Source organism: Rhinolophus sinicus, chromosome 8, assembly GCF_057876585.1.
Source record: "Rhinolophus sinicus isolate RSI-liver-muscle chromosome 8, RSI-T2T, whole genome shotgun sequence".
NCBI classification, from domain to species: Eukaryota; Metazoa; Chordata; class Mammalia; order Chiroptera; family Rhinolophidae; genus Rhinolophus; species Rhinolophus sinicus.
Window position 1 is genome coordinate 55,154,429 of NC_142508.1, and position 26,436 is coordinate 55,180,864.

The 26,436-nt window shown below is 50.7% G+C and overlaps 1 protein-coding gene across 2 annotated transcripts in view; it reads right to left on the reverse strand.

The window, feature by feature from the left end:
- CMIP (c-Maf inducing protein) overlaps positions 1 to 26,436 on the reverse strand; it is a 233,986-nt gene that overhangs the window by 50,817 nt on the left and 156,733 nt on the right. The window contains exons 1-2 of one of the 2 annotated variants that reach the window (XM_019743708.3): positions 8,196 to 8,228; positions 2,224 to 2,385 (exon numbers count right to left, since the gene is read on the reverse strand). In XM_019743708.3, coding sequence (XP_019599267.1) covers positions 2,224 to 2,385; positions 8,196 to 8,213 — 180 coding nt within the window. In that variant the 5' untranslated portion in view covers positions 8,214 to 8,228. Of the gene's footprint in view, positions 1 to 2,223; positions 2,386 to 8,195; positions 8,229 to 26,436 lie in introns of those variants that run through there. The other variant, XM_019743707.3, reaches the window with a different exon arrangement.

A 26,436-nucleotide genomic window follows, 5' to 3' on the forward strand; every position in this document is an offset into this window, starting at 1 on the left:
AGCGTGAGCGTCACAATGGGGCAGACCTGGGCGTGGGTCCTGGCCCACCACTTCTCCGAGTGACCCTGGGCAGGCAACTTAATGTCTCAGAGCCTCTGTGACTCTCCGCACATTTTAATACTTCCTTTGCAGGGTCTCTGGGAGAAGTGTGAAAGATTGGCTCTAAATGCCTGCCAAAGTGATTGGTTACAGGGCGTGCGCTCAAAACAGTGGTAGTGTCACTCAGAGAGGTGGAGGCCTTACTGGAGGGAGTGCTGCCTGTCCCAGCTCTGTCCCTTACCAACGGCCACGCTTATCAGTAAAACAGGGTGGTACTGACCCCTGCCTGACACATAGCAGGCGCACAGCAAATGCAAGCTTATTCTGTTTTGTTTTGTTTTGAAATGCCTTTATCTCTCCACTTTAGCACTTGAAGATCAGCTGACTTTGAGATAGTTGATTTAAAGCTGAAGAAGACAAAGGCACGTAGTCACATGAAACATATCTGAGATGGGAAGCAAAGCCCATCAGAGGTTGGAAACAGTGTCATCTGCCACCTCCGCAACGTCCTGACGATGAACCTAACTTAATGATGGTGGGTGCTATGGTCTTGCAGTAAGAACCAGGCAGCCCAAAGGTAGAATTTCCAGCCCCACTGCTTACTCGGCAGGTTGGAAACTCTGTGCCTCAGTTTCCTTATCTGTGAAATGGAGACAGCAAGGCCCATCTCTCAGGGAGAATGTGAGTGTTAAATGAGACGTTATATGTGTGGCGCCTGGCACCCAGCAGGTACTCACTGAAAGTCAGTGGCTTCCCCTTCTTCAGATGAGAAGCCAGCCGCTGGCCTGCTTACCAGACCCCTTCCCCTGCTCAGGGTGAGCCTGGACTTGAGGTTGGGCGTCCAGTGCTTGGCCTCAAATTCTAGACCTTGACCATCATTCCTTTCAGAGGCTGAGTCATTACTCTTCTTTGTAACAAGGCTGTTCTCCCACGTGAGGCACAGCCTCTGTTCTTCTGCTTGTGACCATTAGTCACTGTAGCCCACTTTCTACCTCTCTCCCAGGGTGAGGGACCCTCTCTAGTCAGCAAACACAGTGGGCCTAGTCAGTTTCCTAGACCAAGAGGCAGTAACCAGTATGGACCTGCAGACAGAGGGCCAGAGCGAGGCAGCAGGGAGTCGAGCGGGTGTGTAGGAGCTACCCAGAGAACCAGGGTGTCAGAAGAGCAAGGACCACCCCAGGGGAGGGGACAGAAGCCTTGCTCTGGTGACCATACATAGTTTAAATCAAGAGTCATCAACTCCAGTGGACTCAGGGGGCCAGGAAGGCAAGTCAACGAGAGGTGTATTAATACGTGCAAAGTGCTTAGGCCAGCACCTGCGACAGAGTAAACACGAGTGTGTTTCCTAGCACCCTTTGCCTTCTAATGACAGCATGACTGCCATGTGGACTAGGTCTCCCTTGTGTGTCTCCCCTGCCCGAATGGAAGCTCCAGGAGGGCAGGGGCTTGTTTTCATTTAAACGCCCAGCATGGCACCTGGCACACGGCACACACTCAAAGCGTGGGGCTGCCTGGCAAAGCAGATGGCTCGGATGGGCGGCACTGAGAGCGCCAGCTGCAAACTGCTGCCGGATTTTCTGACTGGTTTTAAAGAGAATTTGGAAATTCCCATTTTGTTGTGAACCCTCCTGATTTTAAAAATCCTGTGTGAGTTAAAGCATAGCTGTAGGCTGTGCGGGAGGATTAGGGCAGAAAGCCATATTGCTTGGATGGCCGGAGCTGAGGCGGGACAGAGCTGGGGAAAGATGGCGAGTGGCCGGGACTATGACCCCCAGCAGCACCGGGGCAGGAAGCAAGGGCAGTCTGGGAGCTTCCCTGATGTGTCCCACTTGGGAACGAAAGAGAATTCTGAAATTGGCTGCTGTCATCACCACCGCCAGGCAGCCTAAGGCCCAAGACCAGGACTCTCCCCCGACCCGTTTCCCATACCCAGTTCGGTCATGTGGCACAGCAGGGTGGCAACATCTCCTCCTGCATCCCTGCCATAAGCCCGAGGCGGCTCAGCTGGAAGCACTGGGGCAAACCTTCGCACCACCCTTGAAGCGCTCACTTCCTTGGGCATCGGGGAGACACCAACTTGAATCCAATTCTGGTACAGGGTTGGTGCTCAGGGTAGGTACAGTGAAATAACTTCAATGGGTGGGGGGAGTGAGGTGCAAAATCAAGCAAGAGGAAGTGTCCTACCTCTGAGAGCAGTTTTGAGACGATTTCCAGTGGGGCTTGGTTGATGGAGTCATCTTGCAGGGGGGATGTCAGGGCCATGTCCACCAGAGTTCGGATCTCCTTCAAGACAACTTCCCAACGGCTTGGGTTACTCAGAACTTTCTTGTATTTGTAAATCTTTTTCTGGTCAGGAGAGAGAGAAAGAGACACAAATGTTTTATTAATATGCCAAGAGCGGAAGATACAAGATAATCAAATAATCAGATGCATTAGGATGTCAAAGGCTCCAAGAAACTGTCAGTGAGGACCACTCTCTCCCCATAAGAAACAGACATCTGAAAAGGGAAGATTCTTGCCCCACATCACGGGTGCATTTGCAGACGGCCAGGCCTCCTGATCACAGAAGAGGAATTTCCACATCATTTCCAGTGACTTTAAAACAGAATGAAGAGATTTCTCTTTCAGATCATATCTTCTGCCCAACTGACTTCCCAAGTATTCAAATGCAATAGGAGTGGAAACATTCGTGGCCCCACAAAGGAACTTTCTTTGAGTCGGAAGTACTGTTTCTGCTCATCCTGATCCTTGGAGAGTGGAGTTCAGCTAAGAAACAAGACAGGCTGGGGGCCAGGTATTGAACCCCAGCCAGGCAGGGCTGCACCCAGAATGGTCCCCAGGAAATGTAAGGCCACTTTCAGCTTCCACCTGGTGAGGAAAACGGAAGCATTCTCACCTTCGCTTAGGCGCTACTTCTGAAGCTGAAGAGAGAGCAACTGGGGCAAGGGCTGCTGCCTCCCTCGATTTAAGGCAGTTCGTTCCGCCTCTCTGACATCATGGAAACAGGAGCCCTGGGAAGGCGGAGGTCCCAGCCAAATGCTCCTTCCCGGCTCTGCGGCTGCCCCCCCCCCAACCCCCCCACATACACACTGCTGCCCCAGCTTGCTGGGGAGTCTCTTTCTAACTGGATGAACTCCTTCATTAAGTGCACTGCTCCATGGGGAAAACCTAATTTTAGTGTCACTGTGCCAGCAGCCAGCTGGGGTGACATGTCACAATCTCTGAGCCAAAGTCTGAATGAGGGAAGAAGGAAGGAAGAGGTCAGGGGCTCCTACTGGCCCCTGAGGCCCCCAGGGTCTCCGCACCACTCGGCTTCTGAGCTAAGAATTACACAGTGGTCTTGGAACCCAGTGCCTCAAAGGAAGTATGTGGGGGACACAGCCCATGTCAAACTGAGTAGTTAATTGTGCTGGGCGAGGCCCCGTGGTGGAATGAGTGGCAGAACCCAGGGTCACACAGACCTGGCTCTTCCTGTAAAGTACTGCGCCCGCTGCACCTCGGTTTCCTTTTTTGTACATTGGGCATGAAAATGCCCTGCAGCCTCTTCCAAAATGTAACCCTTATAAATCCTGGACCCACATGGTCCACTCTCTGTATGGAGTTACATTCGAAAGCATAGTCCAAATAGAATAGGCACCAGTAACAAAAAGGGGAATCCGGATACTTAACTAGTCTCTTTTGAACAATTTAAAAAAGATGAAATGTGCATCACACAGCAATACAAAGAGTATTCCATTTTGTTTCTCCCATTTTTTTCACATTCCATGATTTTCTGGAACCTCTTACTTGCTACTTACACCCCTAATCACCACCCCATCACCCCCTCATCCTTCCAGATCTTTCTTGTGTAAATCAGTGTAACTGTCTCTCCCTACACACACATTCATTCCCCCACTCTCTACTGCCACCTGTGTGCCTCTGCCTCTCTCTCTCTCTCTCACTGTTCTTTGCCTGTTCATCCATTCCCAATCAAGAACTAGAAAAGGGACAAGTCCTCTCGGAGGGCCAGCAGGACAGAGAAAACAAACGAAGTGAAGATAGCACAGCTTTCATCAGGTGGGGGAGAAGAAAAGACCAGAAATTTTCCGCGTCCATCATTTTGGGTCTGATAAGGACTTGAAGAAAGGCATGGCAAGCTCTGTCGGGGGAGGGTGTTTAGTGAATAGTAAATGTGCTGCTGATGGGGATGATGGTGACAGTGAGCAATTGCTGAGCTCCATGACGTTAGGCTTCCCTGGGACTGTGACCAGCCTCATCCTCGTTTCCATCAGCCCAGCTCCCTGCCCACAGCTGGGAGGCAGGAGGCTGTCTTCCCCGCCAGGTCTGTGCGAACACAGTGCCCGAAGGCCAGCGGCGTGGAGACACTTCCCAGGGCCAGAAGCCACTCCATCCTAGGAGATGAATGCTCCTTTGAGTTCTGGACACTGTGGTTTTGTCCCATACCCAGAGAATGGCTTAACTTTTAAATGACCATGAAATGGTCACAGAAACTTGCAATATATTAAGCCCCAAAGAGAACCGCAATGATGAACACCCATGCCTTCCCGCAGCAGATTCTAGACTTGAATGTAGTCTGAGCTTTAAGTGCCTTTTCATCTGATCAGCTGCAAGTTATTTACCTTTCAAAGAACAATACCTTCATTTTTCATGTGTGTGAAAATAATGCATGCTTATTGTAAGAAATTTAAACCATGCTGAAAAGCACAAAGAAAAGGGTAAATGAAAAACAAAAGTCTCAAAAATCCCACAACCTCAAAACAGCCATCATTAACCTTTGGTGAACACTGTTCCAGCCAACCCTCATTTAAACTTTGCTGAATACAGCCAGCCCGTGGGGTGGGCAGCCACGGGTACAATGCCCTGCTCTCTACACTCAGACGTCATTAGGACTCCGGGGCAGCAAGGCCCTGGCAGAAGGGCCCACTGGGTGCCACCGGCCCCCACGCAGCTTCCGTTCATTCCCTTTAAGGGTGGGCCCAGCCTCAGCGCTCACCAGCACAGCGCCCTCTGCTCTCCCTCGAGCGCAGGAACCCTGCTTAAGAGGCATCCACAGGACAGTGGTCAGAGGCTGCATTCAAAACCAGAAGGTCCCAGGGGTTGTAGAAGGGCTAACACATAATGAGCACGTACTGTGTACCAGGCACTGTGCCGAGCGCTTATGGCATCATCTCACTGCATCCTCACAGTAACCCCAGGAGCTGGGACCTGCCACAGGCTGAGCAGCCCGGGGAGCAGACAGGAAGACGAAGACAAGTGGGTTATCTATTTGAGAGGGGCTGGAGGACACATCAGTGCATCGCGGGGAAGGCAGACTGGGAAGAAGAGGTGGCATCATCAAGCATTATGACTGGACAACTGGCAACGTTAGCCACTGTGGGAATGAATGGGTGCTGAGTCCTACAGGGGCCTCGCGGAGACAGTGCAGATCACGCCTTAGAGCTGGCCCATCCAAGGAGCAAGGAAGCGGTGGCATTTATCCATAAACTTCCTGAACACTCCAGTACTCTGTGCCCAGGCCAACGTGCTCCCCCGGCCAGGAATACACACGCCGCCCGTGGAGTCACACAGGTACACAGTGAGCAGCCTTCAGTGGGATGGTAAGAAGCTGAGGCACCGGCAGCTTCTGCTGTAGGACTCTAGTATCCTGTTTACACAGAAGACTATCACAGCTGGAGAGGTGACATGGCTTGCCCAAGGTCACACACCTAGAAAGGGGCAATTCAAGAGTCAGAATTGGCTCTGATCAACTCCAGAGGTCCCTCTCTTTCTGTCACATCAGTCAGGGCCAGCACTGACGATGGAGAGGAAGGACAGACGCAACAAGAGACACTATAAAGGGGTCAAGCACGCTTGGTGGCATGGGGTGAAGGCCAGGAGAAACCGACAGGCTCTTAGAGCCGGGGCCCAGGTGACGAGGGGTGGAGGAGCTGTGGGAGAGGCCGGTGGGAGCCACAGGTGGACAGGGTGGCCGTGACATCGTGGTCATAGCCGTGGGTAGGCCACTGGCTCCCAGAAGAGGCTCTAAGCTCTGGGACAGGGCAGCCACAGGCAGAGGGAGGCCTGTCCAGTCACTCTGCTGTGGGTGACAAATGAGCAGGTTTCATCCCAGGAACTCTGATGAGCTCATCTGGTGATGAATCGCAGTGGGGCTGAAATAGGGATACTTCTGGAACCCTGACTGCCAGGCTCCCAGGAGCCCGGCCCTTGTTTTTGTGGTGCGGTCCTACCAAGCCCACGTTACCAGGAGACGTGGGGGACCTCTTGCACGTCCAGAGTGGATGGGCCGCGGGAATGCTTTCATGGGGCCTTCGCACTATCTCCCTGCTTGTTTTTGTGCAAAAGAAGCCAAGCATGTCTACTCTGATGTGCCAAGCACTGTGTCTTACATTTTTTTTAAGGGGTGTGGGGGGAAAAAGACATACGTGACAGTAATCACATGCGGCCAGAAAGCCCCACTTACTATCTGGCCCTTCAGAGAAAAGGTTTGCCAACCCCTTGCTGAAAAGGTCAAACCCCAGCCCAGCAGTAAATGCACAGTGCTGCTGACACCATGAGCTATCAGGGACACATGGATTCAGATCACAAAGAGACACAACTTCACACCCACCAGGCTGCCTGTAAGCGAAAAGACAGACGATACCAAGTGTTGGTGAGGGTGTGGAGAAACCGGGATCCTTGTGCATTGCTGGTGGGAATGTGAATTAGTACAGTGTCATGAGAAAACAGTTTGGCAGTTGCTTAAAACATTAAACCTAAATTTATCATGACCCAGCAATTCTGTTCCTAGAAATCTACTCAAGAGAACTAAAAACAGACTCTACATAAAGACATGTACACGAGTGTCCACAGCAGCATTATTTATAACAGCCCCAAACTGGAAATGACCCACGTCTATCACCCAATGAATGAATGAATGAGCCAGACATGGTCTAACCCAGACAATGGAATAGCATTTGGCGATAGAAGGGATGGACTTACTCATACATGCTACAATATGGATAAACCTCACAAATATTACGCTGAGTGAAAGAAGACAGATGCAAAAGACATATTGTATGACTCTTTTTATATTAAATGTTTAAAAACGCAAATTTATAGAGACAGAAAGTGGAACAGTCATTGTCTGGGGAGGGTGGGTGGCAATGGGGATTAGACTGCAAACAGACTAGAGGGTATCTTTGAGGATGACGGAAATATTCTAAAACTAGATTGTAGGGATGGTTGCACATCTCTATAAATTTACTGAAACCATTGAATCATACACTTGAAATACGTGAATTTTATAGTATGTAAATTATAACTCAATTAAGGTGTTTAAAGAAAACCCTAACCTGGGCAGGCAGAGGAGGGCATCACACAAAGCCAGAGGCAGTATGGCTTCGTGGTTAAGCACTCAGGTTTTTGTCATCAACAGACTTCAGTTCAACTCTAAGCTTTGCTTCATCCATCCATCCATCCATCCATCCATCCATCCATCCATCCACCAATCATACAACAAAACTACCGGCAACCATGTACTGTGATGTGCCAAGCACTGTGTTAAATACTAAGGTGAGCAAAGCAGACAGGCCCCAGGATTCCTGGAACTTACAGTCTATTACTTGCACCCTACTTTCCTGATCTGCAACGTGGGATGAGAATCACTACAGGCTGCCATGGCTAGTCCATGAGATAATATACAGAGGGCGCCCAAAAAATGTATACACATTTTAAGAAAGTAAAAAAACTATTAACATTGTGATACTCAATATATACCGATAACAAAAGATGAATACAAGTCATGTTTGACGTCTGCAATTACAAAAGGTGCTCAAGGTGGTTACCATCAGCGTCCAGACACTTCTGATTACGGCGAACTACTGCTTGAGCAACACTGAGCAAAGTGCCCACTTGTATACATTTTGGCACCCCCTGTATATAAAGCATCAAGCACCAATCCTGGCTAAACAGCAGCTCTCATTCTTATCACCTACCAAATCCTGGGAGTGAGTGGTCCAGAGCAGGCAGGACTTGGGAGGGATCCCAGCCTCCGTGACTAAGCCCCACCAGCTCCCGAGACAACAGAGACAGCAGCAAGAGCCTCTTGCCTCCCAAGAGGAACAGCCAGTCACTCTGTTGCAGTCCTCACCCTCTGCTTGTCAGGGAGGGGACGTTACCTGGGCAACATCCGCCATCTCTCCAGCAACTGCTCCCACAGCAGAGGCAACCACAGACGCCCGGGTTCTCTGGCCTGGGAAAGCAGAGCCCTTTGGCTTCTCCACAGGAGACGAGCTGACAATGAGAATGTGCCCCTCTCCAGGAGAGGTGTGACTCAGAATGTGCTGGAAGCACGCCTCCCAGTGACTGGGGCTGCTGCTCTGCCGCTTGCCGCAGCCTCCGAGGCTCAGGCTCACACAAGACGCATGCTCCCCACCACTTGTCATTAAAGGAAAGGCTGCACGGCTCTCCGAGAGCCACTGAGAAGAACGATTCAGGGAGGGAGCCTGCCTAGCTTTCAGAACTTCTTTCCAGCCGAGGTCCCAAAGCTGTGCTCTCCAACAGGAAAGACGCCAGCTCCATGTGGCTACTTAAATTTATCTTAATTAAAATAAAACAACTAACACTTCAGTGCCTTGGTCCCACCAACCACATTGCAGCTGCTCTACAGCCACATGTGCCCAGTGTGTGTCATACTGGATGGCGCAAATAGAGAGCACTTTCATCACCACGAAGTTCTGCCCTCAAGTCTTGGAGTCCCCTGTCACCATGCCCCCAGAGGACCAGTAACGTGCTGGCTGCCTCTCCCCATCACTCAGGCGATGCTATGTGCCGGGGCCAGAATGTGAGTGGCACCCTGCCCACCTGCCCAGCCCCTCCGACTGTCCCTCCAGGTCTACACGCTGCTGTCCCAAATGTCCCTTGCACACCCAGGGAGAATGACTGGTTAGGTGACTTCTCTGGCTTCCCCGATTCCTTCACAGGGGCCCTTGGCCTCCTCATTCCTTCAGGACTCGCTGGGGCTGTGCACACTGACGTGTGCTGGGTAATCACCATCCCTGTCAAGCCCGTGTGTTTCTGGGGGCCCTGACCCTCGGGCGGGTGTGGGGGAGAGGCATTTTTGGCCTTCTCCTTAGTCTTCCAGAACAGCTTCCCTTAAATCCTTTTAGCATCAAAGACCATCACTTTGCCTTCAGATACAACCCAGGCCTTTGACTGGCCCGTGTATGTCACCCCCAAACTGCCCTTGACCATCAACCTCGGACTAGCTCATAACCTCTCAGCTCACCTGGTGCCCTCTGCACAGAAACCCTACTTTACTCAACTGTTACCTGCTGGCCTTACCAATTGACAGATGGACTAATCAGATGACCCTCCAGGGACTCAGGGTTTTCAAGGTAGTGTAGGGATACCTGCTCTGTGAATTGGCTCTACCGAGGGGGGAAGGGAGTAGAGAAAACAACGCAAAATGAGACACAGCCCAGCCCTGGTCATCCCCTGTCATCTGGAAGGTCAGGCACAGCTCAATTCATTCTAACAAAGCCACTAATTACAGCAATACTGACTACCACTCATCCAGTGCTTACAGTGTGACAGGAACAACCATAATCGTTTGTGACAAGTGATAACCCGGGCATAATTGTCAGCACTTTTGGAGGGCTCTCCACAGGCTGGGCCCTATGCTAAGCACTCTGTATATACAAAGTAATTTTCTTAATCCTCACAACCCCTCAGTGAGGTGAGTGGTATAATTAGCCCCATTTCTCGGATGAGACAACCGAGGTTGAGAGAGCTTAGCTCATGTAGCAAGTAAGAGCCAGAGCTAGAATGGGGACCCAGGTCTAGCTCTGGATCCTGAGCGCCCGACCATGCCACTCTGAGAGGCACACCTGAGTGCTTTCTCTGTCTCCACTGATGCTGCCGCCTGCTGCTAAACGAACAAGAAGTCTGTTCAATTGGAGAGTTGAGCTGGCTACCCAGGACAGTTCCAGACTGGCTGCAGCCGGGCATCCAGCTGACATCTACCTGGAAAGCTGGGTCCTGAAGAGACGGGCAATTTGTTTGAAAGTGGGGAAAAGAGCCTGGGCACTCAGCTCCCTAAACGCCCACCAGAGGCGGTCTCCCCACAATCATTACTGCTTCCAAGGAAACAGCAGGAACTCGGGCCCAGTGTCCTGCTCATCATCTCTGGGGCAGCGGCTGGTTGCCTGGGCAACCATGCATCAGGCTGGTGAGATGAACTGGCCTTGGTGCCAGACTCTCAGCTGGGTACCGCATCTTACTGGGTACTCAGGGCCTGCTGCATCCTTGGCAAAATCCAATTACCACATGCATCCGTTTGACTGCATTTAAAAAACTGTGTATGGTCATTTTTCTCACTGAGCTCTGGGCTCCTTGGAGCCTCGTTTGTTTCTTTACTGTTTTGGGTGGTGACTGAAACCACTTCGGGCACATGGAAGGTGCTCTCAGTGTTTGTAAAAGGGAGCAGAATAAAAATCAGGAGTAACGGCTAACATGGATGGAGTGCTTCTGCTGTGCCAGGCACTGCACCAAACCCGTTAACCCTCCTCAAACGCTCCTGTGCACAGAACTACCTGGGGGGCCGGGGGAGAGGGTCTTGTTAAAAGGCAGATTCCAACTCAGAATCTGGGGGAGGCCTGGGAGTCTGCAGTTTTATGTAGCTTCCAGGTAAGAATAACGTTCTTGAACCCTAACCTGCACACCTTGTTTACTTCTCCCTACGAGGCAGATACACTCACTCTGTCCCCAATATACACAGCAGAAGGAGGCGCCTTGCTTGAGGTCACACAGCTGGTATTGTGGGTTGAACTGTGTCCCCCAAAATGACATGTCCAAGTCCTAAAATCTGGTATCTGTGGATGTGACCTTATTTGGAAATAGGTCTTTGCAGATGCCATCAAGTTAAGATGAGGTCATGCTGGATTAGGGTGGGCCCTGAATCTAACCGCTGGTCTCCTTATAAAAAGGCCCTGTGAAAACACACTCAGATGCAAGGGAGAATGGCCCATGCGAAGATGGAGGCAGACACTGGAATGATGCAGTTACAGGACAAGGAATGCCAAGATTTGTGGCAGCCCCCAGGAGCTGGGAGATGCAAGAGAAAAGAACCTCTCATAGAGTCTCTGGAGGCAGCAGGGCCCTGCCAACACCTTGATGTTGGAGAGCTGGGAGATGATAAATTTCTGGTGTGTTAAGCCACCCAGTTAATGGCACTTTATTGCATACAGCAGCCACAGGAATCTCATACAGTGGTGAGCCGCAAAGGACGACAGATCCCAGGACACCTGGCTCCCCTTCGCTCTGCTGTTCTGCTCCCGCCATGTGAGCTGACCCTTCCACCCCTTTTATCTTGTGATGGTGGCAGCTGAGGGCCCTCTGGCACTGTGGGTGAGAGGGCACTAGCACCTAGGAGCCCCCGCTCTCAGCAGCCTCTCCCAGCTTAGCCTCAGTGTGGAATTCGTTGGGTTTTGTCTTCCTGGGGGAAGACTTGACAACACCCCCCCATCTCTTTCTTGCTCCCTCAGGGGGTGGGAGTGCGGGTGTCCACTTATACACTCATAATCGGAACGAATAAGCCCCGGGTCATTTGCTGCCTCGGGAAAGACTTGACGGGGACACCTGCACACTTGGGCACCTGCCCCATCAGTGACATCGGGCTGGAGGAGCCACCTGATCACCCAGAGGGGTGACCACAGGGGGATCGCCCAGGAGAATTCGGGCAGGACATCAGCACAGGGCTTGCATAGGGTCCTTGGCAAAGAGGGGTCATGAGACAGACTCCGGCTGAGAGCAAATGGAGCTCCCTTTCCTTTTATAAGGGTCACACATCAGCCACCAGTACCCCCATCATGCCAGCTGAAAACCCAGGGCTTCCTACAGCGGGCACTGAGTTAGGCGCTCAGCCCAAAACAACTATTTCAGGGTTCTCAATCCTGGCTACGTACCGAAAACCATTTAGGGGGGCTTACCAACATTCCAGTAACAGAGTCCAACCCCAGGTCAACCTCATCAGGAGGGTGTTGGGGGCAGGGTAGAGACCAGGCATCCGTATAGTTTTTGGCACTGGTGTATTTTAAAGTATGTTTAAACACCAATGGGCATAGCAACATTATTCACAAGAGCCAAAAGGTGGAAGGAACTCAAGTACCCACTGATGAATGAATGGATAAACAGATGTAGTCTATCCATGCAATGAAGTATTATTCAGCCATGAGAAGGAAGGAAATCCCGACACGTGCTACAACATGGATGAACCTTGAGGACATTATGCTACGTAAAATGAAATAAGCCCGTTACAAAAAGACAAATACGGATGATTTCACTTATATGAGGGACCGAGAGTAATAAGATTCACAGAGACAGAAAGTGGGACGGTAGGTACCAGGAGCTGGGGGAATGGAAATGGGGAGTTAGTGTTTAATGGGGACAGAGTGTCAGTTTGGGAAGACGACAAAACTCTGGAGATGATGGTGGTGGTGGTTGCACAACAATGTGAATGTACTTAGTGCTACTTAAAATGGTTAAAATGGTAAATTCCATGTTATGACACTAAATGAAGTGTATTTAAAATCCAAACGTGATTCCAGAATGTAGCCAGGGGTCAGTAGGGCTGGTCCAGTCTAAGGGGGCAGGTGTGACCCCCCCACACACACACACACACTTAAGACGAGGAGACCATGACCATGACATAGAGGGGGACAGCAACATACTCTGGGTCAAAGCCATCTGTCTAAACCAGGACTCCTTCTCGGGGTCACCTCATCATCCTGAGTCATGGGCCATGAAGAGATCCTGAGCTGCACAAACACAAGTACAGCCCTGGACATGCTCTCAGCATCTGGACGTGCCCTCCTGTCTCCAGGTGGCTCTAACTCCAGGCAGGCCATTTCTCCCAGCAGCGCCCTGCTATGGCATACAATGGACAGTGCCCAGAGCGGGGCTGCATGTGCCTTCCAGCCTGGTCACAGCACTCAAGGGAGGCTGGTGGGCTCCTAGTCCTATGCTTAGCACACCCAACACTACAGTCTCACTGTCCTTTGCTCACTTGCCTCCCCACCAGCCTGTCAAATCTGGGAAAACAGAGGCTCAAGCAAGGCTGTTTTGGCTTTCAGGTATGCGAAGTATAATAAACCAAGAGTGGGGCACATCAGCATTCGAACTTCTGATCTACTTATAAGCTGTGCAGCCTCAGGCAAATGGAAGCACCTCTCTGAACCTCAGATTCCCCATCTGTAAAATGGGATAATGGTAGCACCCAGAGATTTCAGAAACTGGGACCATGGAGGTAGTACAGTCCTGTCCACAGAATTCTCCAATTGGTCAGTATCCCACATTCTTAGAAAGAGCTGGAAGGGATCTGAGATACTGTTATTTTTGACTTTTCGGTGCTCTATCAGATTACCTGGTTTTTGAAATAACACATGTTCACTGATAAACTAGAATCGTACAGAACCGTGTTAGGAAAGAGAGTAAAGGGCGTAAGAACTCCATCGTGTGGGCTCACGGCCTGCACTTTGTGTGCTGGTGACCATTGTTTCATGGATTCTCTTCCTGTGCATGAGTGCGCAAGCGTGCACACACATCAGTATAAAAGTGTGCAAACATTTAGCCCACATCATACATGCTGGTTTTTTCTTAACCTCACCTCTGCCTCCCTACTTCACCTCCCCCACCCCCGCACCCTCATATCCATGTTAACACCAGGATACGTATCAGCGTTTGGCAAACAATTTCTGTAAAGGGCCGGAGAGTAAATATTCCAGGCTTTCCCGGCCACACTCTGCTGCTGTAGCCTGAATGGATGGGACCATGTGCCCATAAAACTGCTTATTTGGAAAAGCAGGCGGTGGCCCAGATAGTCTGCTGACCCTGGTGTAATCAGTTCAGATCTTTCTTCACAGTCACATATAATCACATGCAAATGCAGAGAGAGATTTACGTTGGTCCTCAGCTTTTGCTGCTTTGTTCTTCCTTTTGTGTTACAGAAAGGGCATCACGTTATACCTAGGTCTCTGCCTCTTGCTTTTTCTAACACCTGGTGAAGTTGCTCCATTATCAATTTGTGTGCATTGTCCCATGCTGTGTGTTTTCGTAAAACACCTCAAATACCACTGGGCAAATGGAGCATATATATTTAGAAAATAAAAATGAGGCAAATCCTCTGTGCAAATCCTCCCAATGGTCCTTCTGGCAGGTGCCATTAGACACTGTGGCTGCCACACCTCAGTGACCGGGCGCTCTCCTGCTGACCAAAGCTCTTCCGCAGGGGGCCACTGCCTGCCCTGCGTTCGTCCCCTGGATCCAGCGCACACCTCCAGGGTCGCCAAGGGCACAGTCCACCCATCCTCTCTAGGCTTCAAATATCCAGAGACTTGTCCTGCTTCGCCTCAACTATAAATGCGATGGCCACTTCACACACAAGCATGAGGAAGACCCCACGTTTAAAACATTCTGTGTAAGGAGATCCTATTCCTCCCCAGTGACTCTCAGTGATGTTTCTAGTGCTGGGAGCCCCGTGCAGAACCTGATCATGATACTAAAGGCTGCAGTAAGTACTGCTTATCAATCATTAACAGGAGATGCCATTTCCTGAGGAAACCCCCAGTCAGAGCCACCCACCAAAGACATTTAAAATTGCAAATACTGGGGCAGCTGGATGGCTCAGTAGGTTAGAGTGCAAGCTCTGACAGGGTTGCCGGTTCATTCCGGCATGGGCCAGTGAGCTGCGCCCTCCACAACTACAGTGATGACGACGAGCTGCCACTGAGCTTCTGGAGGGGCGGCCAGATGGCTCAGTTGGTTAGAGCGCGAATCTCAACAACAAGGTTGCCGGTTCAATTCCCACATGGGCTGTGCCCCCTACAACTAAAGATTGAAAACGGCGACTAGACTTGGAGCTGAGCTGCACCCTCCACAGCTAGATTGAAGGACAACAACTTGGAGCTGATGGGCCCTGGAGAAGCACGCTGTCCCCTAGTATTCCCCAATTAAAAAACAAAAACAAATTCTGTACCAGAGGCCGCTCTTCCTGCCATGTGAGAGGACTCAGCCCCTACTGACGTTTGCTCCCCTGAAACGCAGCGCCCAGCACAGGGCTGTTTCCTCGGGGCCCGCAAAGGGAAACCTCTGTACCAAATAAGGAGCTCCCTGCTTGGCCTCAAGACAGGAGCACCTCCATGGGAGCCTCGGCTGCTTATAGGAGTGAGAACTTTAGCTAGTGCTCACAATACTTCAAAGGCCATCTCATCCGCTTATCCCTTTGTTTGGGAAGCCTCCATTCCTTGTCAGGCTGTCTCCTCTGGGCTGCAGCCATGGCTCCGTCTACAAAAGGCCTTAATTTATGAGCACCCTGGAGGAGGATCCAGTTCCCTGACAAATTAATTTACAGTTGATCCCCAACATACGTAGTCCGGCAGGTAGTGATGGTGTGTCTAAAACTAGAGTAAGGCATACTCCTGCCTGCCTTCCTGGATAGGGCGTCTTGTGGAGAGGCAGGATTTACACAGGGCCTGACCTTCCTTGTGGAGGAAGGTCCCTCAGACAGGACGCCGAGAACTCTACTTGCCTAGGGGAAGTCCAAAATAGAGCCCAGGAATGGGACTTGGAGGGTGGCCATTGTGGTGAAGTCTAAGCTACCTGCACAAATGGAAGAGATACTAGCAGGGTAATCCAGAAGCTACCGATATGTTTGGCTATGCATGCCTGATCTCAGGCTGAGAGGGACCCGGCAACAGGGCCTACTGGACACAGAAGGAAGTTCAGGCCTGGGTCTGAATTCTGGCTGGACACATGGGAAAATTATTTAATCTGAGAGTCGGTTTTCTCATCTGTACAACGGGGACAATCCCCACCTCCCAGGGACACTGTATGGCCTAAATAAGATAACACTGATGAAGTGGATGGTAAACAGTAGGAACTCACGAAATGTCTACTGCTTTTCCTTCCAACTACTGCAGTGGGTCTTGAACTGTGGTGCGTATCAGAATCACCTGGGGTGGGGGTGTAAAACTCTCCAGTTTATGAGACACTCTCGAGTTTGTGAGACAAACATTTGCACTTCCAGTAGGTTCCCTGGCCATGCAGATGCTGCTGGTCTGGGAACCCCACTTTGAGAACCACTGAGCTGTTGGTTCAAAATCCCTGGGACCATCATGGCGGGGAGGCCTGGGAGGAGATGAGGACCGTCATAGATGGAAACTTCAGTGCAGACATCGACAAATGCTTCAAGAGCTAAACAGATGCCAGTGGGTAGCTCATGTCCATCTCTGGCCAATGATGAGTGGGCCCCTGACCTCCCAAGTGTGCATTTTAGGGTCCACATACTCCTGGACATCTGCTCCAGTCCAGAGGTCAGATTCAGCCCACTCTGTCAAAGGGTTTCTTCCAAGTACCGGCCTGCCTCAGCCCCCACCCAGAAATAAGCCACTTTGGCTTCCTGCCCCCGTGGTCAGCAGGCTCAATCAGGGGTGGATTCAGGTCCCTTGAAAGCAGCTCTCTATCCATTTCAGGGCTTTCTGCAAAACTGTCTATTCGTTCTAAGAAGGCACCAGGGTCCTTCAAGAATCAGGACTGCAGTGGTTCTGCCCTTGTTTCCTGGTCAATTAGCTTCTCTCCCAAACACCTTTTTAACCAGAGAGTTGAGCTGGCTGCCTCACTGGGTATTTTCTCACCACTGGGTGAGGTGACACCTAACTCCTCTGTGGGGACAGGCACTGCTCTTTTTGGGATCTCTGGCCTCATCTCTGAGCCAACAGGCAGGCAGGAGCCTCAGGGCAAACACAGAAGGGCAGGGCACCTTCCCTCCGAGGCTGGACCCCTGCCATGACTCCATCCAAACACTGGCCCGCATCCCATCTCAGGGGTGCAATGCCAACTGCCCAGCTTTGAAAGGGACCTGCTACAACTCCTGTAGAACAAAAGGCCTTGCTAGTCAAAATATTGCCTCACGTTTATGTTTTAAAGACTTATTTAAAGAGGAAAAAAAGAGAAAAAAAAAATCTGCCTTAAAGGACCAAAAACAAGTTCACCCACAAACCGTTTACGTGAAAAAACTTCCTTGTATGGTTCAGTGACTCATCAGCCCCCATCAAAGCATGCGTGGGATGACACACAAAAGCTCTGATCCCTCCCTCCTTGTCTGGAAAAAAGCAACAACCCACAATGCACTTCTTTCTTGGACATTTGAAGAGCTGGCTGTCATGAGCCATTCCTGGGGCCCAGGGAAGACCTTCACACAGGAATGGGTGGGGGTGTCTAGGATGTCCCAAAATAAAGCCCAAGGCCAGCCCTCTGACAGGGACTGGGGAAGCCCTGGCTGGGGCAGGAGGGTGCAGGGAAAGGCTTGGGGTTCCAGGGACAGGGTGCAGACCCAGCTCCTCCACTTCCCACTCTCTGGACTGGGGCAGCTCATTCCACCCAGGACCCCTGGCTTCAGGTTCTTGACCTTTCAAGTGGGGATGGTTAGAGGCTGAGGATTGTAGGTAGCAAAGCGCATCTTGCTGTGCTGTGTCTGGTCCATCAATGGTAGGTACTCGACAAATGCCTGTCCTTTTCCGCAGGAACTCAGTTTCCCCATCTGGACAACACTGTTTTACTGTAAAATCTAAAGTTCCATCCAGCTTGACCCTGGTCTGAGTGGAAGACTACAAAACCGTAAAAAGGGAAGGAGGAGATCTGTGTGTGCAAACCTCGCCGCCAAGGTACTTAAAGGGTAAAGAAGCAAGAACACAACAATGTGGGTAATCAAACCTGCGTGGTGTTTGAAAAGGAATATTCATAAAAACCTTTGGAAAGGCCCCACAGGACATCTAACAGGACTGCCTTTGGGGGAGGAAGAGAGTGTGCATCTTACACCTTCCTATACTTTTTAGAATCACCGCATACATGCGTAACTTTCATTTGTCTTACATCTTAACGGAGGCTATTGGGGGGGAGGGGAAACTTCCTGGAAAGGGACACGAGGGAATTTCCTGGGGTGACGGGAATTTGGGTGGTGGCTATTCAGGTGAATATAATAGTCAAAACTCACCACACCCAACCGTTAAGATGTGTGCATTTTGTTATACGTAAATTATTGATTGATTTTTTTTTTTTTAGCTTAAAAAGTGTTAACAGAGGTTTATGGACAGTGGGGATATTTTTAGTTCTCTTTGTCCTTTTCAGTATTAAAGTAAAACCTTAATAAATGAGATTTTTAAATATCCCGTGCCTTAGGACTCTTGTGCACAGCTGGTGGGTGTGTAAACTGGTACGACCACTTCGGAAAACTGGAGGCAGTGTCCATTAAAGGGATCCCTGTGCCCGACCTATATGTTTGTCAAAAGGCGTGTTTGTCATGGTTCTGCTCGCAATAGCTAACCTGGAAATATGTATTTGTAACAGAATGAACAAATTCATAACTGATTCATTCAACAGAACACCATCCAGCAAAGAGAACGAATAAATGATCGCTTACATACGACAGTACAGATAAATCTTATAAACATAATGCTGAGCCAAAGGAGGCAGGCACAAGAGTTCAGCCTGCATGATTCTATTTACACAAAGTTCAGATGTATGAAAACACATATGTATCTACGCTGCTAGTAGGCAGGATCGGGGTTCCCCATGGCGGGTGTGGGGTGGAGGGAGTGGAGGGATTGGAGAGGCCTGGGGGCTCCTGGGAGGTAGTCACGCTCTGTTTCCTGCTCTGGGTGCCAGCTACATGGATCAATTCCGTGAGAAGTTGTGAGACTTCATCCAGCAGTATTCTTCTGGCCTGTGCACTCTTCGCTATCTATGTATCCTTTAATGAAAAGTTTATTTAAAAAACAGACCAAAATGTGCCATGTCAACTCCAAAGGGAGCACGGATTGGGGAAGGTGGAGACCACTGCAAGGGCTTGATGCTGGCCTGGGGCTTCTCTGCCTCTGTGGCTCAATGGGGCTGCACGCCCATGCCCCCACCTTCTCCAGGTCCTTAGTGGTGCCACCTCCCACTGGCAGCAGGAGGCTGGACTCAGAGACCACTGGGTTCAAAAACAGCTCTGCCTGGTTCTAGCTGTGTGATGTGTACGAGTCCTTTGCCCTCTCAGCTCAAGATGAGTCTAATCAAACTTTGACAAAGTTGCAAGAGATCACACACACGACAGCCCTCAGCACAGTACCTGACATTAGCTAATAACTGTTTTCTCCATCTACTGTAAAGAAAGCCCACAAGACTATGAGCTCTGGTCCCCAGGCTGCCCAGCCCTCTGCCACTTGTTAGTTTCAATCCCTGAAGCCTCCCTTATTAGTTACAGGGTCCCTAATGACGCACTGAGGGGCACGAGCTGTGCCCGGGGGTTGCCGAGGACTGTGGCACTCCCAGGGGACTGGCAGCCTGGGCTCCTGTGGCCTCCCCTCGGTTCCGCTGGGCATAAGTGCTGATGCAGCATGGCTGGACTCGCCTCTGTAAGGGCCTCTGTTCTCGGGCTCAGCACTACCACTGGCTGCATCTCCTGCCATGGCCACTCCTGAAGTCCTGGAATGTGGTGGGCCCCCTGCCGTGTGGGGAAAGCCCCTCCCTTCTCAGAGCTCTGCTGAATCCCTTGATCCCCTCTTAAGAGGTCACAAAGCCCTCTGTGACCAAGTGCCAGAAATTAATCTTGACGGAATTCCTGCCTTTTTGACCTGGATGAAGCAGACCTGTGGCTGGGGCAGTGAGAGCACTGAGGCCAATTCCCACCCACCCATCCTGGTTCCGTTTTGCCTTCCTTCTCAGAGGCAGGACAGTTGACACTCTTGACCACAGGACTACGAGGTCCCTAAAGCAGGGGACCTCCTTCTGTGAACTCAGGTGGACCAGCAGGGGGCTATGTTGAGCAGAGTTCTGCCTCGGCAAAGAGGGCAGTGATTGATTAGTGATGCCTGTCACAGGCTCGCTGGGGGACGGTGGCACACACGCTATGCATGTGCCTCCTTTCTTCTAGAGCTGTCTTCTAGGACAGGTCTACACAAAGGGAAGCAGGGTCCTTGATCATTAAAGAAGAATAAGAATAATTAACATTGATCCAATACTCACATGGCAGGTGCCGTTCTAAGTTCTTTACAGCTATTAACCCATTTAATCATCCCAAGTACCTTGGTCTTATTATGAACCCCATTTTTATTCAGGAGGAAATAAAGGCCTAGAGAGGAAAGTAACTAGTGTAGGGTCACACAGCCAGGAGCAGTGGTGGAGCCCAGATTTGAACCCAGGCAGTGTGGCCCAGAGCCCTCACCCTTAAGCATTGCAAAAATCATTCTTTTGGGAACAAACTAACAATATATGGTAAGACACACACACACACACACACACACACACACACACACACACACACACACACAAATACCCCTACTCTGCCTAGTAACCCTGTTCTGGAAATCTGCCCTGAAAAAAGTGGTTCTAGAGAAGAAAAAGCTGCAATACTGGGATAGTCATGTCTGCATGATCTACAATGAGAACAACGGGAACCGCCCAAACGCCTGCAAGGGTGTGTCCATGTAGGCCTGGACATGTGTGGAAATGTTTAAGCTGCAATGTTGGAATGAAGCAGCAGGACTGTCCATGCACCTGCCCACAGTGGTCAAATGTCCGTGCAAAGATGGGCGAAGCCTGGAAGGGCCTCACAAGGGTGCCATCAGTCACTGGGCGGGGACCGGCAGGAGCAGAGCTGCTGCTACCCTTGATGTGGTTGTAAAGATGTTTTCATGACTGCTGTAAAAAGGCAGAGACAGAGTGGGAGAGAGAAGGGCAGAGAGGGAGGAGGCCACCACAGAAGTGGTGCAGGGGTGAAGCAGGGCTCAGGTCTTCCCTCCAGGCAAAGGGACAGCTTGGCCAGATGAGGTGAGCCGAGCCAGAAGCCACATGGGAGGGTGGTGGCCCAGTGCAAAGGGGAGTTAGGAGCAAGCCTAGGTCTGGGAACACAGGGCCTTGATGCTGGAATCTGAGGATACAGGCCCCATGTGTTTGGGGCAGATGTGTAAGGGGGCTGGCGCTGAGCTTGACCTTCTCAGGCTGGTCTGACATTGTGAGATGCTGCATGCCGGACGGCTCCTACCCCTGACAAGCAGGGAATTGCCAAATCAGAGGTTAATTTACATAACCCTCATGGTGACGTTTGTGAGACTTAGAGAAAATGTAGAGCTCAGAAACACAAGACCCCAAACATGCAAATCACAAGAAAAAGGAACTGCAGGGATGGTTAGGAAGTACAAGCTCACAGGTGTGAGGCACAGTCTAGTGTGTATGTATACATGTGTTTGGCAGGGGCACTCACACATGTGTGCCATTGGGAGGTATGTTCCAGATGGCTAAGATCCAGGTTCTGCAATCCGTTAAACTTGTGTTCAAACCTCACTTCTGCCACTTAATAGTTGTGTGACCCTGAGCGAGTGGTTTCATCTCTTAGCCTCAGTCTCCACACTTGTGGAATGAGAAAATAGGAGGACGAGGCATCTCCTCAGGATTGGGAGGATTCAACAGGGTGATTGAAATAGCACCTGTCAAGGGTGGTGAAGGCCACCTGCTATTTTGTGCTTGAGGGGGGCTGGAGAAAGACTCGGGGCGCGTGAGCTCAGGGGGCTTAGTAGTTGGGTGGAGAAAGTCGTCCGGGGGCCACAGCTGCAGGACTAGGAAAGGCTCTTCCCTGAGGAAAGGCCTCGAGGAGGTCAGAGTGGGGGTGACAGCACCCACTAGAGGGTCCCATCTGTCCCCCAGGAGCTCCCCCTCAGAGGAGGCTGCATCAGCTCAAAGGTCTTCTATCCCTCTAACCTGTTCTTCAGGAATCTTGACACCAGATAGAGCCTTTCTCCCTGTGTGGGAATGGGGGTGATGGGCCCAGCCTTTCCCGGGGGGAGCGTAATGAGAGAGAACCTAGGCTTCCAGTCCCCACGGTCTTCACCTCTGAGCCTCTGGTTCTTCACCTGCCCACTGGGGACCCTGATGGTGGCTGTGCCTCTCAGCAGGGCCTTCGGGCATAGGACAGGCTCCCCCAGGGCCTTACATGGAAGATAGATTGTGACATCCTTAGGAGCCGGCTGTCCCGGGCAATGTCTTTTGTCCCTTAGACTCTCGGTCCCCTCATCTATGGGAAAGGCTAGTGAAGACCTTGCAGAATCATTATGAGGATTAAGGGAGAATGTGCAGTAAGCGCCAGGCGCAGTGACGCTCCAAAACCTGAGAAACACTCCACGGCCTGTGCCGCGCAGGGCTTCCTGAGGACAGACTGTCCGCATCCTCGGTTCTTACAGACATGCCACACCGGGGGTCCAGGAGGGGCTGGGAGAGGGAGCAGGAGCTGAGCTGGCTGCTCCCCCTCACCAACACACAGGAGACACACCAGTAAGGTGCATGCAGTGATGCTCCCACAGCACTGGCTCCTGGGGGCCCCTTTCTAACTGCTTCACAAACAACAGAGCATCCTGTCCTCAAAAAGACCCAATGAGCGAGGTACTAGTATCATCCCCATTTCACAGAAAACTGAAGCCCAAATAAACACACTCTATACCCAATGCATTCATAACATGGTCACAACCCCTCATCCCCCACACAAACCCACATTCTTTTCCACCCTCCTACTCTGTTCAGAGGAGGGACAGAGCCCTAAACAGGGGTGACCATGAGGCTTTGGCTACCCCAGGGGCTCGGGAAACCCTGCTGGGGAGAAGGAGGCAGTGTGGCCAGGCAGCCAGCCAGAAGAGACGCAAACCTGGACCGGGATTTTCCCAGAGCCAAGGGCCTTCATCTGCCTTGCAGCCTTGGGACAGGAAAATAGGGTAGCTTCTTGTCTCACATATAATCTGCCATTCTTAGTGACCCAGCTTCCGCTAGGGATAAAATCATTGGGGTTTTCAAGACTTCTGTGCAACGGCCTGAAGAACCCCTCTCAGGAAGTGAAAAGGCTGGTTTTCAGAGCTGGAGGCACCAGACGTACCCTATGCAAAGCAGGTCTCTTGCTTCTTAGGGCTCCTTTACGGGCCTGGTGCATGTCTCCTCCCAGCCGGGTACTCAGGGCCTGTCACCTCGAATCTTGGACACAGAAACAGGCCAGTCTTCTCACAGTTTTGTAAACACACACCCTCCTTTCAGAGCCCGGAATACATTCTTGGCTTTGTCACACAAACCAGGTTATCCCCTCCCAGCCATGCACACATGGACAGGCCTGTCTCCACAAGACCTGGCCTCCAAAGTGCACCTGAGTCAGAAAGGAGGTCTCATTAACTCAGCACACTGTTTATGCCTGCATACCCTCAGGAACTGGCCTCAGGGGCCAAACCACCCAAACCAAACAGGGCTGGCCTCCCCCGGGAGGCCTCAGGACAGCATACTCTGCTCCAATGGACGCTGGGAGGGCTGCAGCGGCCATTCCGATGCCCCGAGAAATCCCATCCCACCCTCTTTCCTGGGACCAGAGATGCTGGTTGTCCTCCTTTGGGGCTCCAGGCCTCCTCTGGATCTCCCTGACCAGTTCTGGCTGAAGGTGGCAGGGTGGGAGGCTGAGAGGAAGAATAGAGCAGCTGGGGCGGGGGCAGGGAAGGGGATCCTGGGGCCTAACACACCGTGGGTCAAACCCTGCTCCCCTTCAGGGTGGCCTCGAGACCTCGCGCAAGTGACTCAAATTTCTTCACTTGCAAACGTCAATAACGAAAGACTATTCAGTGAGACAGATGAAGCTCAAAACATAGAGCCCGGTGCTGAGGAAATGCCCCCAATGGACGTGGAGGGCCTGTGATGGCGTGTGAACGCACAGGAATTCAGCCTCACATAAGGGTGTTCGGAGGACGGCTCAGACATTGCCAAGCATATTATACAGATATTTTATTCATACTCTGTCTCGCTCCACAACACAACATGAGGCAGCTTCTCCAGCAGCATGTCTCAACCTTTCTTCACGATCATCTCCCTAAGGAACCGTTTTAGACACTGCATCCCCCCATGCCTCCTCCCTTTGAAATTAAATAGTGAAAAATAAGATTTTCTTGAGTAGAGTTGAACTTTGGAGGGCCATATACTATTGTAACAAGGTTTTTAAAGCCCCAAACAACCAGTTTGGGTCCTCTTGGGGGCAATACCGCCCCTGTTGAGAAAGCCCTAGACATACCAGGACAACTCGATAAAAACTAAATCAGTGGGAACACAGTATTTAAGAGGAAATGTTCTTTACAAGTAGAAGAATGTATTCTCTAGGTGCACTGTGGCTACAAGATGCAAATACGTATTTGGTGTAGGGGGAAAAAAGACAAAGACAACATTTAGAAAATTTAAAAACTCAAACCGAGGTTGTGGAATTTCTAAAATCCTTAATTTTGATGTTCTACTGATTCTCTTTTTTAATTAAAGATACAGAAAAGAAAGGAAAAAACGGGAAAAAAGAAAAAGGAAACACCCAAAATGGTTGGTTATAACTATGGAGGAGACAATGGCTGCACGAGGAGAAGAAGACACATCCTGAGCGGGCTGAAGGGTTTAGAACTGGGCACTGCTGGACGAAGGAGGCCGGGCAGACCCACAGATCTATACTGACATCTGCTTGTAACTATGGGCAAGTCACTAGACCTCTCTGAGCCTTGGTTCCCTCATTTGCTGAATGGCAATGAGCAGGAAAGAGCCTGGCCATGCCTGGTACATTGTAGGTACTCGGTAACTGCATCTGAATTAATAAATACTTGCTAGAATCTATGCAGACCACAAGGCGAGGAAGCTACAGAACCAGGATTCGAATCCAGGTCTCTCAGTTCATTTCACTAGCCAGCAGTGCCTCCAAAACACCTTATGTATCTTTGCCATTTTAAAAGGAAGGAGAGCAAGCCTCCTCCAATCTCATCAAAACTGGGTGGCAAACAGCCACAGGAACGAAATCAAGTTGCACACACTGAGAAACCACTGCCACCTGGTGGCAGCATACCTAAGTTGTGTGTGTGTGTGTGTGTGTGTGTGTGTGTGTGTGTGTGTTAGTAGTACAGTGCCAACTGTCAAAGAGGAAAAACAGCCAGTATCTTACACATGCCTAAGACATAACTGAATGCTTATACAGTGAAAACAAAAGTCACCATCCACCACCTGGCTAAAGGGCCACACTGCTGAACACTTGCCGGTTCCTTGACACCCTAAACTTGGGTTTCCTGGATGCTTTCTTTTATTTTTAATTTAACTGATTAAATTTCACAACCATAAATAAACTGAATGTCACCAAAATTTAGTGCAGACATCGGCTGTTTATGAGAACTGCTAGAAGCCCTGGGATCTCCAATTCTGTACTTTCTCAATCAACAGTCTGAACCCCACATGCAATCCTTGACATTTGAATGTTTATGTTTCAAGTCTGTCACTTTCAAATCATCCTTCTAGACAGTCAAGTCTCCCGAAATTCAGCTTTCTATGCCCACCATCTAGTGATCCCATGGTATTCACAAATTTCACCAGCACTGCCCTTTTAGGTGTTCCCAGTAAGTCGCCGTTGAAAACAACATTGACCAAGGCAAAACAGAAAGCAGAGCTCTGGGGAATACCACAAAAGAGAGCCTCTCCCTTGACACCAATCTTGGCCATCTTTTCAATGAGGCATTTTCCCATCCTGCTGGCCAGGCTGTATGTCTCTAAGTACTTTCGGCCCCGTCCTGAGCTAAGAAAAAGCAAGGCAATCGTTTACTGAGGACTCACATGGGAAACACACATGGAGAACAAAGAGGGGAGACGTAGGCGGCTGCTGTCAGGGGCAGTGAAATGGCTTCCTCCTTCAGGTAGCCCCCTAAAACCACCATCTCTGCTATCCTCCCTCCCTCTCACCTGCTCTGGCATTGAGCTCCCAGATGGCCCCCAGTAGGTCCTGACGTATACCCTGCCTGTCCTGGAACACAGCTAGCTGCAGAGAGCCAGGCCTTAGGGACAAGCTCCCTGGGGAAATCGAGCTCTCAGTAGCACCTGCTGACTCCACCAGCAGGCATGTGCCACCTTGCTTTTTCAGCTGCCACCCAGTGCCTTCGACCTACATTTAGACACCTACAGGTATGGGAAAGACGTAGGTCTGAACTCCGGATCAGGCCCTTACTAGCTATGGGAGTTGTCTAGCCTCACCTTTCCTGTACATAAAATGGGAACAATGAAAATAACCAGCCTTTTAAGACTGTGACAAGGGTCAAATGGACCTGAGCCCAGACACAAGTTCCTGGAACATTGTAGGTGCTCAATAAATCTAGTCCTTTCCCTTAGGAGCCCCAACGTGGAGACTCACGCTCAGCTTCTGAGATTGCCACATGGGCCACAAAGCGAGAGAACAAGCAGCTGTCAGGGGGAGCAGAGAGGAGTGGCCCTCTTTGGGACCAGGAATGTAATTTTCCGAGGTTTTATTTCCGTCCTCCGCCTGGCTACGATGAGAGCCCCTCCAGAGATGTGAGAGGCATT